Source organism: Chiroxiphia lanceolata, chromosome 22 (assembly GCF_009829145.1).
Source record: "Chiroxiphia lanceolata isolate bChiLan1 chromosome 22, bChiLan1.pri, whole genome shotgun sequence".
Classification (NCBI taxonomy): Eukaryota; Metazoa; Chordata; class Aves; order Passeriformes; family Pipridae; genus Chiroxiphia; species Chiroxiphia lanceolata.
In genome coordinates this window covers 6,305,743-6,319,545 of record NC_045658.1, presented here as the reverse complement: position 1 = coordinate 6,319,545, position 13,803 = coordinate 6,305,743, and the positions used below count along the sequence as shown (strand labels likewise).

At 43.0% G+C, this 13,803-nt stretch overlaps 1 protein-coding gene across 2 annotated transcripts in view; it reads right to left on the bottom strand.

Moving 5' to 3' along the window:
- The window catches only part of PRKCZ (protein kinase C zeta), a 35,816-nt gene extending 25,880 nt beyond the window's left edge, over positions 1-9,936 (bottom strand). Inside the window, exons 1-5 of one of the 2 annotated variants that reach the window (XM_032708885.1) lie at positions 9,728-9,936; positions 8,787-8,990; positions 4,974-5,095; positions 2,991-3,080; positions 2,555-2,605 (exon numbers count right to left, since the gene is read on the bottom strand). In XM_032708885.1, coding sequence (XP_032564776.1) covers positions 2,555-2,605; positions 2,991-3,080; positions 4,974-5,095; positions 8,787-8,857 — 334 coding nt within the window. In that variant the 5' untranslated portion in view covers positions 8,858-8,990; positions 9,728-9,936. Of the gene's footprint in view, positions 1-2,554; positions 2,606-2,990; positions 3,081-4,973; positions 5,096-8,786; positions 8,991-9,437; positions 9,682-9,727 lie in introns of those variants that run through there. The other variant, XM_032708886.1, reaches the window with a different exon arrangement.
- Positions 9,937-13,803: the final 3,867 nt, after the last annotated feature.

The following is a 13,803-nucleotide window of genomic DNA, read 5'->3' as shown; positions in this document are numbered from 1 at the left end:
TGCCCATCAGCTGCTGGGATCCACAGCGCGGGATCATCAGGGCTGCGGCTTCGGGGAACAGGAACCAAACACCTCCGACAGCCTCGCTCCAGACCGGTCCCAAAAGAACAGCTAATCTGCTGGAAAAGTGAAAGTATCCATAAATCCAAGAGCGGTCTCAGAGTCTGCCATCTTTCCCAGGAAGCACTGCTCAAGCACCAAGGCTCCAGTCCAGCAGATGCTGGGAGCGCCTGGCAGGGGTCACATGGAGTGTCTGGGAAGAGCTGGGAGAGGTTTCAGCCGTCCTGTCACCTCGGCACAGCAGCACTGCCGGCCCAGCCCGTGGGCACAGCGGAGCCGAAGGGAAACGTGCTGGTTGTACACCAGCAGCTGTGCATTCACAGCGGGATCTGGGGCTGGTGCCAACAGAAAAGTGCAAAAATTCAGGACCAAAGGAACCCTGAGACAACTCAAGTGCAGATGCCGGAGACTGAGCAAATTCTGTCTCCCAGACAGCACCACATCAGTATAAGAAAAAAAGGTTCTTCAAGCACGAAAATAACTTTTCTTAAGTCATGCAAATAGAATTGAAGTATTAGTCCCATGGTTTATTCCATTAATGGATTACATGATTTTATTTCAAGCTTTGCTGGCTGGTACAATCTCAAACCCGTATCAGTTTAACAAAGGTGAGGACAGCTGGCAGCTGTACCATTAAATTTCAACATAAATTGAAACCATTCAGCATGTATTTCTGCACTCTTCCAAAGCACTGTTGTTCTGAAGGAGCTGGAAAGAAAACCCTACAATTCTACGGAAATCCACTACAAAAGATTTGCAATTCAGAAGATCACATACTACTGGAAAGAGTCACTCCACGACCTAATAGGAACACGTCTGAGCAATGGATTGCAAATGGAATTATTTCACAATTGAATAGTTTTATTTCAAAACTCCATTTCAAACTGTCTGTAGCTCTGTAACGAACCAACAGTCCACACTCAGACACTGCTAATTTAAGTAGAGGCCCATTTTGGACAGAGCAACTGCTTCACTGTTTATTTGTCTCTGGAAAAAACCTGAGGCAAACTCACAAGCTCCTTTATAGTGCAAACATGATGCTCTAGAAAAGTGCAAACATAATATTCTCACTTCTAAAAGTGTTTCCTATGAACATAACTACAGTGATAAGGACACAAAGTAAGAATTCGAAACAGGATGAATATTTTCTGAACAAAGGACAGTATTTTACTCCTGACAAAATAAATAGTCCTTTATCTCACCAATATCAATCCCATTTCCATCCAGTCCAAGTGCAATGCAGAGAAATACCCTACAGACAGAATAACCAGGTCAGCTGAGCCACACTCAGCTGTGGCTGCTGGAGCTCAGCTCATGGCTGGAGAGAACTGAAACTTCCAGCAAATTAACCCAAAAAGCCTTTCTACTGGAATATCTACACCTTTAATGAGTTCATTAAATTAGGTGTCTCAGGGAAAATTTCTTTAACTCTTCTAATCAGCGTAGAAAAGTCTTTGTTTTCTCTAATTGGCTGAACAAGGACAGCAGACAGTGTTGCACATTTCTTTCTTTCTAAAAGACAACTTTAATAACCTGGTGAACATGAAAACTTGTCTAGTTTTTACATTTAACCTTTCACCTACTGCAGTTCAGATGTGAAAAATCGTATTTGAACTGTAATATTTTGGTATTTATTTCACCTCACTCCATCTGTGTGAAAGTCCTCAATAGAGCAATTATGAGTATTAATTCTCTAATTAAAAATATTCACAACTATTACCACTGCATCACTCATTTTTAGCCAGTCTGTCAGTTAAATCCTGGTCAATCAAGTACTCTTCTCTAGTATGCATTACTTGCTTTTATCACCAATTAGTTTTATCCCCTCTTCTATTTTCCAAAGAGAAGAGCAAAGGTCCTTCAAGTTCTTCAGTCAGCTTTTCCTCACGCTCCTGAGAGCATCAGCTGGTACCTCTGGCACCCAATTATTCCCATTCCTTTCCTTAACATTTACCAAGATATGAACTAATGTCCTGATGCCATCCCCCCATAATGAAAAGTGACTCTACAGCCATTTAATCCTTTTATCCCTGTGCAGCTCAGGCCACTAAAATACAGGTAAACCTTATCAATTATGTGTCCTTCCTCTGGAGCTTTATCTACCTTTCACAGGATTATTTTTACAGAGATTAATAACCTTTTTATTGAAATGGCTGTATCTCCCTCTTTAGTACATCCCTTCTTTTCCCTGCAAGTTAAAATCCCAAAAGAACCACAAAAGTAAATGCCCATGTTCAAATATGCATCTAAAATTCTCCTTCTCCCAATATATCAACTACTGGAAACCAGTATTAATGCTCAGAAACATTGAAACACTGCTACAACATTGATTTATGTAACTTCTCTTGACAAAATATTAAAGATTTTACATTCTTTTAAGAAAACAGAACAGATACACAACTGTAATGCTAGATTATGAAAATCTTTTAATGTATTTTTTTTCCACATGACTGCAAAATAGTTAGCTAAAATTTGATAACATTTTAGTACTCACTATCTTCTCCTGGACAAGGCATGCCGGGCTTCTCTGGAATACTTGGGAAAACTAAAACAAAAACATTAGATTTTTAAGGTAAAATATTCTCAGTAGTCCTTTTTCCATGATTTTTGAGTATATTTACACAGAGACAGTTTCTGGAAGCCTTTAAATAATTCTGCCTGAGAAATGATGTAATCAGAATTTGGTTCCAGACTGGCAGGATCTTACACTGGAGTAAAGCATTACTAAATCTGTGCAGCTAAACTCAAAGCCCCCTCAAAGCCTGCTGTGGTTCAGCTTTGGGCTCCACTTTCTTCTTACAGCAAACTGCAGGGCACCAGCTACACCAGGAATGTTACTGGGCAGGCAGAGGAGCTGCTCCAGCTCCAGCTCCCCCTTGAGCAGCTGTTGGGATTATCCCAGAGAGGTTCCTGAGCTGTGCAATACTTGCCATGGATGATGAGCCCCTCGTCCCTGTTCTGGCAGTACAAACGAAAGGCTTCCTCCAGCTCCATCTGAGATGAGATGGTACAGGGGTCACCTAAAGGGACAAGAAAGGTCCAGGCAGCTTTAACAGGCAGGAATTCAGTGGAGAATTTCAATTAGTCAGTAAAAAAAAATGCACCAGCCTCAAGGATTGCCTTTCTTTGAATCACTTGTTACTAAGCTGGCACTTCAATCAAAGCCAAACTAGAGTAACAGAATTATTCCTCCCAACTTTATTGACACTGAGTAGATAGAACTGCACTACATTGGTTTGCAACAGGACAACACAACATAAAAGGTAACAGCTGTACTTAAAGACCCCCTTGTTTTCCTGTCTGCTTGTGGTCACGTTATCAGCATTACCTTGTGAGGGTTATTTTTGCTAAAACTCAGTAATTAATCCACAAATCCCCTTAAGCAGACACACGTAAAGTACAGTATGTCACAGTGGCCAGGGAAAACAGCAAGGGTGTCACCCTGACCCCCTGGGAACAGCCCCCTCCTGAGCACACCCTGGGTGACACGTGGCCTTGGGACAGACAGGCCAGGTGATGACACCAGTGCCCATCCACATTTTATGTTTGATCTCATATTTTTAAAAAACTATTTTATAAATCACTTATGAAATGACACATCCAGGGCCCATTTACCCCTCTTTGAAGGCCACTGCTGCTGCTGCTCTATAAATACTGCAATAATGCAACATGAAAGACATTGGAATTATTTGTACTGCAAATCAACAATCCACATTCAATTATGTGTTTATGGGATTTTACTATGAGTGAGCTTTTCATAGCTTAAACATTTTGAATCTTGTCAAAAACAAAGAAACACTACAAAAGCCCAACAGAAAGTCTGTTTTCTTCAGCTCTTGGTAGGTTTTCTTTATTCATTAAGCCATCGGCAATTGTTTGCTTTTAGTTGGTTCAAAGAGAACATCTGTTTGTGCCATCAGACAAACGAACTTCAATTCCATGTGGCAAGAAGTGGAAACACTCGTATGCAGACACAGGATAACTCCCAAAACCCGGGAGGACTGGGGGCAGCCAAAACAGCAGATTGGCTGGAACTCAACAGCTCAGAGCCAGGAATTAGAAGAAGGGTTGTACAGGTATGGATTTAACCAAGGCTGGAGGAAAATAGTTATTAGAACTGCAACTGAGGAGATTTGTTGTTTTAATTTAAGTAAGCCTCAAGAAGCCAATGCAACAGATAGCAGCACTCATGTCTTAAAATCCTCCAACACAAAACTCCTGAGGTTTTCTTCTTCCCTGCAATAATCTCCCTTTATTAACAGGGATGCAGCTCAAACAGCTGAGCACAGGCAAGGTAATTATCCTCCATGCCCTTCTGATCAGGTTACTTTCTATTACACCACCACGAAAATGAGGGTTAGAAAACAGGTTAGCAGAGTTGCCTCTGTCTTTCTTGGTAATCAGAAGAGTAAATTTAAAAATAATTGAAATTACTCCTTGATATCTTAAAAAGGACTGACTCTTCTTTGACTATAGGCTACCTCCTTCCCCAGACATTACTTTAAAATTCGATTCACTCAAACACTCCACAGCTAAGAGAGCAGTACAGGCTACTGTCAGAGAAACCAAAACACAAAGTTACAAACGTCAGCCAAACCAATTTAGTATTTTTTCATCTTTCTGTATTCAGTTCTAGGAGTTGTGCAGACCATGGCATTGCCAAGGTGCAGATGGGTTATATACAAAGCCTTCACTTCTCCAGAAGTGAATTCAAGTGCTACTGTGAGCAAACCTGATGTCTTGAGGCTCATTTCTCCCTGCTTTGTAAGACAGGGCTCTGTACTTAGATATTTAGAAATGACCACCAGCTCCACAATATGATATCTGTTTGTACAAGTTTCCTCAATGCCCCTTCTCTGTCCCACAATGAACAACAAACCCAAGAATGCCCAAGCAGTACTTCAGCCCCATACCTTCATCATCAATCCACTTGAGGGTAATTGGCTGCTCCTGCTGCAGGTTGCACATCTCGTGCACCTCATCACAGAGTTCATCGTAGCTCATTGAGGCATCCAAGTTTGTTATCAGGATGTCCCTGCAGGAGAGGAACACACCAGGTTTCATCAGAAAATCACCTGCACTGGCCTGCACATCCCAACAGTTCCAGCTGTGGACACTAAACTGCAGAATCACACTTAGAGAATGAGTGTTCCTCACATAAAATGCTCCCACTATGTCACCAGGATTACATCTCTCAGTGTTTAACTTCAAAAAAAAAAAAAACTTTAGTACGGAGGAAATAATTGTGTTAATCACCTATTTTTAATGCATGTTTACCTGGGTGAGCAAAGTTCCCTTATTATAATTATCAGCCTTTGAAGTGTTGTTAGAAAAAAAGAGAAGCTTTCATAAAAATTAATTTTTTTAATCCAGGTAATTCTTCCATCAGGAGATAAGTAAAATCTCCATTATTGTAAAATCCTTTTAAACAGTGGGCTTTTCCTCACATCCACTACATTGCTGGAGAGGAAGCTTTGATTAGGTGAATTCTCACAAGATGTAATTACAAGACAATTCAGATAAAATCTGACTCAAATTCTGCACCTTGTGCTCTACTTTGACAGTGCTCAGAGAAGGTGGGCCCAGTGCTGAACTGGGCTGATGGAAACCCTCAGTATCTCAGGCATTTGGGACAGTAACTCTTGATACAATGAAAGCCCACACAGGACTGTCAAAGCAGGTCAGAGGTTAAAAAAGGAAAAGAGATTATGCAGAACAAAATCTCACAATACAAACTAGACTTTCTCCTATTTTTAAAATACTTTTCAAACGACTATGGGAAACCAATGGAAAAACAAGTGCAAGAAGAAACAGTAGATGAACTTAAGTCATTTTGCTGCCTTCAAAACCTTCCAGGGGATAATTAGGAGAGTGTTCTGTAGTTAATGGCTACTGGCCTGTGTAATTCTTTCACCTCTTAGTCTAATACAGCAAATCAGCAGAAGTTGCCCAATATGACTGAGATAACTTGCCTATTTCCATACTGTGTGACAAGTCATTTTAGCAAAAATGTTAAATGACATATTCTGCCTACTTATGTGTTTCAGCCAGCAGTTGAACAGTACTACGCTGAACTAAGAAACTTAAATTCCACAACTTACATTTTAAATTATATGCATTAATAACTTTCCATTTTGCCTTTGCTGAGAAAAATTACAAGCAAAGCTCTAAGACAATCACTTTAAAGAACTGCACTGTTCCAAATTCAGATTAAAAGCACTGCTACCTTTTCAAGTGTAACTTTAATCTACACTTTGTAAGGCTCTCAAAGAACAGCAACTTAATAATTCTTCATAACAACAACAGCAGAAGCCATACATACACCACCTGCACACCTGTAACCCCATATTATCTACAGTACTGAGAGCTGTCAGGTGAGGCTCAGTTTAAGAGCGTTTCCCTGTCAAAGAAGTCATGTTTTATGCATTTAGGAAAGTAAGAGACCAAACTGGTTCTCGCAGCAGTGTTTGAGGGCTGGTGCAATGCCTTGCCCCCAGACAAGGTCACTAACAAATGCAGCTCATTGTTTAATGCAGTGCCACCACAAGCTACTCATGCAATCAAGCAGCTGTAGGCCTGTGGAAACTGGACAATCACACTTTAAACCTGAAAATACAGAGTGAGACAACACTGCCACACACACTACAACCTCCAACCAAGGCTGGCAAATACTAATCAGCCTTGAATTGCTAACATTATTGTAACAGGTGCCATTCTACAGGTAAATTAACGACCACATTCATGATGTCCATGTTCCTTCTTAATGTCTCTACAGGCACATCGGGCAGGGCTCAGATAAGTGGAAATCACTCATTGTTTAACACTAAAGAACCCCACAGGACCTTTTTGAAAAGATATTTAGAAGTGGACACTACATAGTTAAATGAAGAGCTAAGGACCAGTGAGTTCTGTAACAGCAGTCCCAGCAAGAGAATCATCATTCCCACTGACAGACAGTGTGTGTCACCACTCAGAGCCAAGGTAACATGCAGCAAACAAAGCTGCATCTACTGAAGTGATTTCAAATAACCAGGTGTAAAACAGATAAATCAAGTAACTGCAATAACAAAATAAGAATTGCACAAGTTGCCTTCCTTCTGCAATCTGCTCAGGCAGTTATTTACACTGTGCTATGTCAGGAACTCTGTCACACCCAGAGTCACGAATACCTGAGATGCTCAGACTCCAGAGACCCACTCGACACTCGCCTGTTTTACAACTTCCTCGTGCTCTTTAACTGGGATTTCAAGATGGTATTTGCACTGTTATTTTCATTTTAGCAGCTACCTGAGGGAGCTTGTCCCTAATTCTGAAGCTGTCCAGCATCAGTGATTTGCTGCAGTCAAATTAGTTCAAAAGCTGAGTGCAGTACTGGACTGGGGACAGGGAGATGACAGTGACACAGGTCATAATGCCAAAACCAGTTAGTCTGAACTCAGAGAATTTGATCAATAGGACAAAAGCAAAATCCAGGGAGCTTGGAACTCGTTTGTAAACTGACACACTACAGACTTCTCAGCTAATGGAAATGACTGAATGACTTTACATCAACACTGCTTGCCAGCAAACTATTCCAAATTACTTACACCCAGTTCTACTGGTGTTTATAGTGCCTTCCCTTACAGAGCTAAGGCAGCTCTCCTACTGCATGGACTTCCTGTAAAGTAAATTTTCCTTCAAGTAGCAAATTTCTACATTTTAAGACCTAAGTTTGACATGGATTCCCACCACTAAAACCTTATCAGTGTTTTTACTAAGGAAATCTTCTATGAAAGTTTAATCTGTAGATAAATGAGCTGCAAATTAACAGATTCTACTACACTTTCAATTTACAGGTAGCAAAATGAAGACATAAAAAAAAAAATCAAATGACTAAGCATAAGGAAATAACTGAAAGTCAGTGGCACAGCTGGAAGCTGAAGTCAGATAAAGTAAAAGCAGACACATTTTCACAGCAATTTATGAGAAAACTGGCATTACCAAACTAATACAATTGCTCTGGGATTCTAAACTCAGGACCTCAGACTACTTGGCACTGACCTGGTAGATAAGTTTAAGAACAACCACAGCAGTAGCAACACTTACTTACAAAGCAGTAAAACATCACAAAAGATCACTCAAGTCATTTACCAAATGCCAGCAAGTTCAGTCTAAATACTTCAAGTTTAAGGATCTACTCAGGTCAAATATTTAACTCCTCAAACAATTTCAACTTAGGCCTTGAAGGAAGACAGAGACCAAAGCAACCTTATTTTACAAGGTCCTCACAGAGGCAGCAAATGAATTAAACATACCTGAAAATCCAGATTTCATGTTGCAGTAATAAAACCTTCCTGACTCTACTGACAACTGAGTGAAGTTATAAAGGGCTGTGACATTTTTATTACAGATGAAATGTAATAACTGCATCTGGATGCAGGAGATGGAGCTAGACCTGCCTGTGACCATGGGAATCAATAATCCATCACCCAGAATAACTGCATGCCAGTTATGCACATTTTCCCCCCTTCTGAGAGAAGAATAAATTAACTTTCCTTCCTGATCACCTGCTGCAGGACTCTGAAAGGTATTTTAATAGCCCAGAAGTCTACCTGCCTGATCTGACATTAATTACAAATCCACCAATGCCCTGGTTACTTTATCACTAGGTCAGACCACGAACTCCTGCTCAATATGCTTCAAAAATAGACAGGGCACAACACAGAGGAAAGGACATGCTGACTTACCCACTGTAGTGTGTTTTTACTTTGATGAAGTCTTTGTTCAAATCAATTTTTGAGCCCATTCTGCTAGGCATGGTCTGTATTTAGCAGTCTAAACGAAACTATAAATATGTAGAAATAAGTTCATTCAAGACAGATAACTAATTCTGAAGTGAAGAGCTTCACATGTGAAGTGTGAGTTTCTGCTCCAGATGACTCCCAATCCAGCTGCATATGAAAAAACAAACAGAATCTTGATGAATATACACACACTGTGCTAAACAAATGAGTTGTGTCAAATTTTAGAAACACAAATAGCTTTACATGGAGCAGCAAGAAATCAAAAAGAAAAATGTATAAGACCACTGACCTGCACAGAAATTAAACGAGATTGATTAAAAATACCCTGTGCAATTTAGTTTTACAGAAATATCCCAAGCGTTTGAGGATGTTTGCTTAAAAAAAACCAAAACATCCAACAGCTCCCTCTCGGCCGAAAATACTCCAGGAAAATCTTTACTTATTCATCAACACAGCGTCTGGCTCTTTTCTTCCATAGAACAGAGTAACTAGAAATAGTTTTTATATACATAGAACACTGAAGTCAATTGACGTCGGTTATAAATTCACCCAAGAGAAGCAGGAGGGGAACTCCACGGGGCAACTTTAACTCACCTTTACGATCGGAAGGTGACAAACATCCTGTTTATTCCAAAGCACCGCCTCACACACTTCTGTGTGTTCCCAGACACCTCCCTGACCCCGCTGTCCGGGCGAGCCTGGCCACAGGTACCGGGGAGGGGAGACCCGCAGAATTCCAGACGCTCCTGTCCCGGGGGGCTCAGGGGGACACGCGGCCCCTCAGCCCCGGCCTGCGACACCGGGAGGCGACACCGCCGCTCGGGACGAGGCGGTGCCGGCACTATCCCGGGCACAGCGGGCTGTGCCCGTGCCCGTCCTCTTACCTGCTCCGACCGCGGGGGTCCCGCCCCACGCACCGGGGTAAGCAGGGGCCGCTCCCTGCGCGGCGCTCGGCAACACCTTCCGCGGCCTCAAGTTGCTCAAAGTCCCGCGAGGAAGTTTCGCGGCGGACTTCGCCTCGCTGCCGGCGGGGCCCCGGCGGGGAGCAGCGGCGGCGGCGGAACCCCCGGAGCCCCTCAGGTTCTTCCTCAGGTCTCCTCTCAGGTCTCCTCTCAGAGCCCCTCCGGTGCCCCCGTCCCCCCCAGCCGCGGTCCCGCCTCAGCGCCCCGCGCCCGCCCCCGCCCGCGGCAACATGGCGGCCTGAGGGCGGGAGCGGCGGCCAATGGGGAGCCAATCCCCGCCCGCGTCCCGCCCCCCCGCCGCCAATCGCGGCGCGGGAACCGTTACCTGGGGAGACCGGAGCGTCCCGGCCAACCAGAGCCCGCGGGGGGAACACCTGCGGCCAATGGGAGCGCGGCGCGGCAGGGAGGGGCCGTGAGGGGACCGGGCTGAGGGGACCGTGAGGGGACAGTGAGGGGACAGTGAGGGGGGAGAGGTGTGAGGGAACAGTGAGGGGGGACAGGGCTGAGGGGACAGTGAGGGGGGAGAGGTGTGAGGGGACAGAGAGGAGAGACAAGGCTGAGGGGACAGAGAGGAGGGACAGGGCAGAGGGGACAGTGAGGGGGGACAGGGCTGAGGAGACAGTGAGGGGGGACAAGTGAGGGGACAGTGAGGGGGGTCAAGTGTGAGGGAACAGTAAGGAGGGAGAGGTGTGAGGGGACAGAGGGAGGGGGACAGATGTGAGGAGACAGGTGACAGGTGAGGGGGACAGCGCTGAGGGAACAGGTGAGAGGTGTGAGGGGACAGATGACAGATGGGGGGACAGTGCTGAGGGGACAGATGAGAGGTGTGAGGGGACAGATGAGAGGTGAGGGGGACAGCGCTGAGGGGACAGGTGAGAGGTGAGAGGGGACAGGTGACAGATGGGGGGACAGCGCTGAGGGGACAGGTGAGAGGTGTGAGGGGACAGGCCCTGTGTGCCCCCCCCAAGCTGTCAGAGCTGCTTCCCCGGAGGTTTCCCAGAAGCCCAGCAGTGGGATGCCCTGTGAGCGCCCATCCAGCACCTGCCAGCGGTGGGAACAGGGAAACCACAGCCAGTTATCATAAAGAGGTAATAAAATAACAGTATTAGAGCGGCCAGAGCAGAGGGAGAGAGAAAAACAGCAGAGTTGTGTTGGTGCTGTTGGAGTAACCACGGTCTCACAAGAGCCAGTCTGTGAGGTGGTTAATGCCCTTAGCTTTGTAAAGCTGGGTTTGGGTGTTTTTCCCTAATGCTCCTTTGATCTTTCGTTTCCAAACCGTGAATCCTCTGTGACTGAAGCAGGAACATCTCCCGTGTGCAGGAGATCAGAGCTTTGCCTGTTCCTCCGCTGAAGGCTGGGATGGTGAACTCAGAGAGTCCTCTAGTGGAAATACTGCTTACCCTGCCCTGATTTCCTTGTGCAATTTAAAACTTTTCCAGGCAAACAAGCCATCCAAGTGAAAGTTTTCTTTGGGGCCTTTCTTGATCTGTTCATATTCACCTTTGGGCAACACAACCCACCACATTTCAAAAACAAACCAAAAGGAGGAGTCACAACTATTAGATTTTTTTTTTTTGGCTACCTGGAGTTGAGCTGTCATAATTGGTATTTTGAAATGGGAAAAAATTCAGTCCTTAGTCTCAAGTTCTTTTCAGGCCCCATTTAGCACTTTCTCAGTATCTCTCTGGGCTTTTGGGTGTGTTTGTGTTGAGTTTGCAACTGTAGCTCTTTGCACTGTAGCTCTGAACCTCCTTTTGGTGTTTCTTCAATCTTCCAAAACACAAATAAATAATAGCTGACATTAGTTTAAGTAGAAGTAAAGTGGGGAAATTAATTCCCATCAGTCTAGACGTTTTCTCTGACACCAGGGAAATGCACCAAATGGTCTCATCTATCAGTCTTCAATCTGAATTATTTGTGTAGCCTCTGCTAATTTTATCTTAGTGGGAACTGTCAATATGGTTTCAAAGTTGGCCCTTAAATCTTCATGTGTTCCAAATTTCTCTGCTTAAAATGGAGAACATTATGTAAGATATGACTATAAACATAATTCTTTCAGGTCAAGCTACACTTTGATCTCCAGCTCCTTGAGCTGTTGGATTGGGAGATAAAAGGTTCTTCAGAACTGTGATTTGAGGTTTTGTGGGGTTTATTCCTGGTTGTTCTGGGGTTTTTTTTCCAGCACAACTTACCAAGGAGAAAAGCTTGGGTGCATTTTCAGGGCTTGATGAAAATCTGAACCATAATATTTTTACATCTTGCAGAGATATTTTGTAGTTGTTCTCTTAGTACTCATGCTGTTATTTTGTAAGTCTTATTTTGGGGTTGGTTTGTATTTTCTTATATTACAAAATTGTTTAAACAGTTGAATTTCCTAATAGATGCTTCTCACTTCTGGGCAGATGGTGTTTTTTGGAGAGGATGTTGGCTTTGCTCTGTGCAGTAGCTAACAAGGTTGTAACTGGTTTGAAAACACAACAAGCTGTAAATCCTGAGTGTATTCCTAAGCTTTTTGTTTTCCCTTTTTTTTTTTCCAGATGGCAGGCATTGCACTTTTGTTTTCTATTGAGCCATCCTCACCTTAATGAAAAGTTGTGCTGTTGCTGCCTACTACACCTAGATTTGAAGAGCTGACAGGCTCCTACAGGTAATTTAATTTTATTCCAGGTTTAAATTAGATATTTGCTGCATCTAAAATTTTAGCTCATTTAAGAATTATTATTATTGTTATCTCTTGAGATCAGATCTTTTATTCTGAAGAGCAGACTATGAAGTGAACTGATGTGTTTGAGAAAGAGAAAGCTTAAAAAAAAGAGGGTTTTTTTCCAAATATTCCAGTTCTGTTTTGAAAATAAGTCTATAATTCTACATTCATCCTCAGCACCCAGTCATGGCACAGATTTATCATAGCAGTGGAGAAGGTGATTTATTAAGGAATCACCTTAATCATCAGGAATCTGCTGCTGGTATTTCAGCTGCTGGGAGCCTGAGTTAGCTCGTTCTGGAATTGTGGGTTTGACTAAAAGTGAGGAACATCCCTGGTGCTGCTTTCCAGCCATTCTTCATTATTTCGTGGCACCCCTGGCTCTGGCAGGAACTCTTGAGGCTGAATTCCTTCACGGATGTACATCTGCACGTTTCCAGCAGATGGCAAGAGATTCCCAGGCAACTCTCTGGGAACCACCGTTGTGCAGACAAAGCTTCCAAGTCCTAGTGCTTTATTTCAGTGCTGCAGGCTGCTGAGAACTGTCCCTTAAAAATTAGTTTAAGGGGAAAGAGATATGATAGCATTAATCCAAAGTACTGCCTGAGCCATCAGACACAAAGTACTTGTTTGTCTCTGACAAAGCTGACCAAAAAAACTCCTTTTCTCCCTCCTAAATGCCCCAAGAAGAATCATTATGGCAACCAGTTCTTAAAGACAATTGTTGAGAAAAAGGGGCAACCAGTACTAGTTTCACCTCAGTTCAGTGGGAATGACTTTGGGCCAAATGCCATTAAGTTTTGGGCGAAAATAATAAGGCAAAGCATTAATATATTTTAACATAAACTGGAGTAAAGCATATATCCTACATAACATCAGAAATCACCATGGTAATTCTTAGTAGATTTTCTTGCTGGCTTGAATATTAGTGTTTTTCCAGCCCATGTTAAAATAGACAAAATGAATAATGTTTCAAGGCTATTTTAAACCAACACCTCCCTTACTTGTCTGTCTTATATAAGATAGAAGCAACCAGAAGTTAACTCACTTGTTGACACCTCATTAGCCAGGAAGATAAAGAATTCTATGAGTAGCCCAAGCTACATATCTTCAAAAGCAAATAAAATCAAACCTCTGTGGTTTTGTGTGTGTGTGTGTGTTTTTTCCAGGATATTTAAACAACCTGTTCAATTTAACAATACTATATGCACTGTAATTTATTAAAAAATTATAGATCCCTCCTGTCTTTTCTATATATGCACCTACAAGCTTGTATTTGTAAAAGTTGCACCCA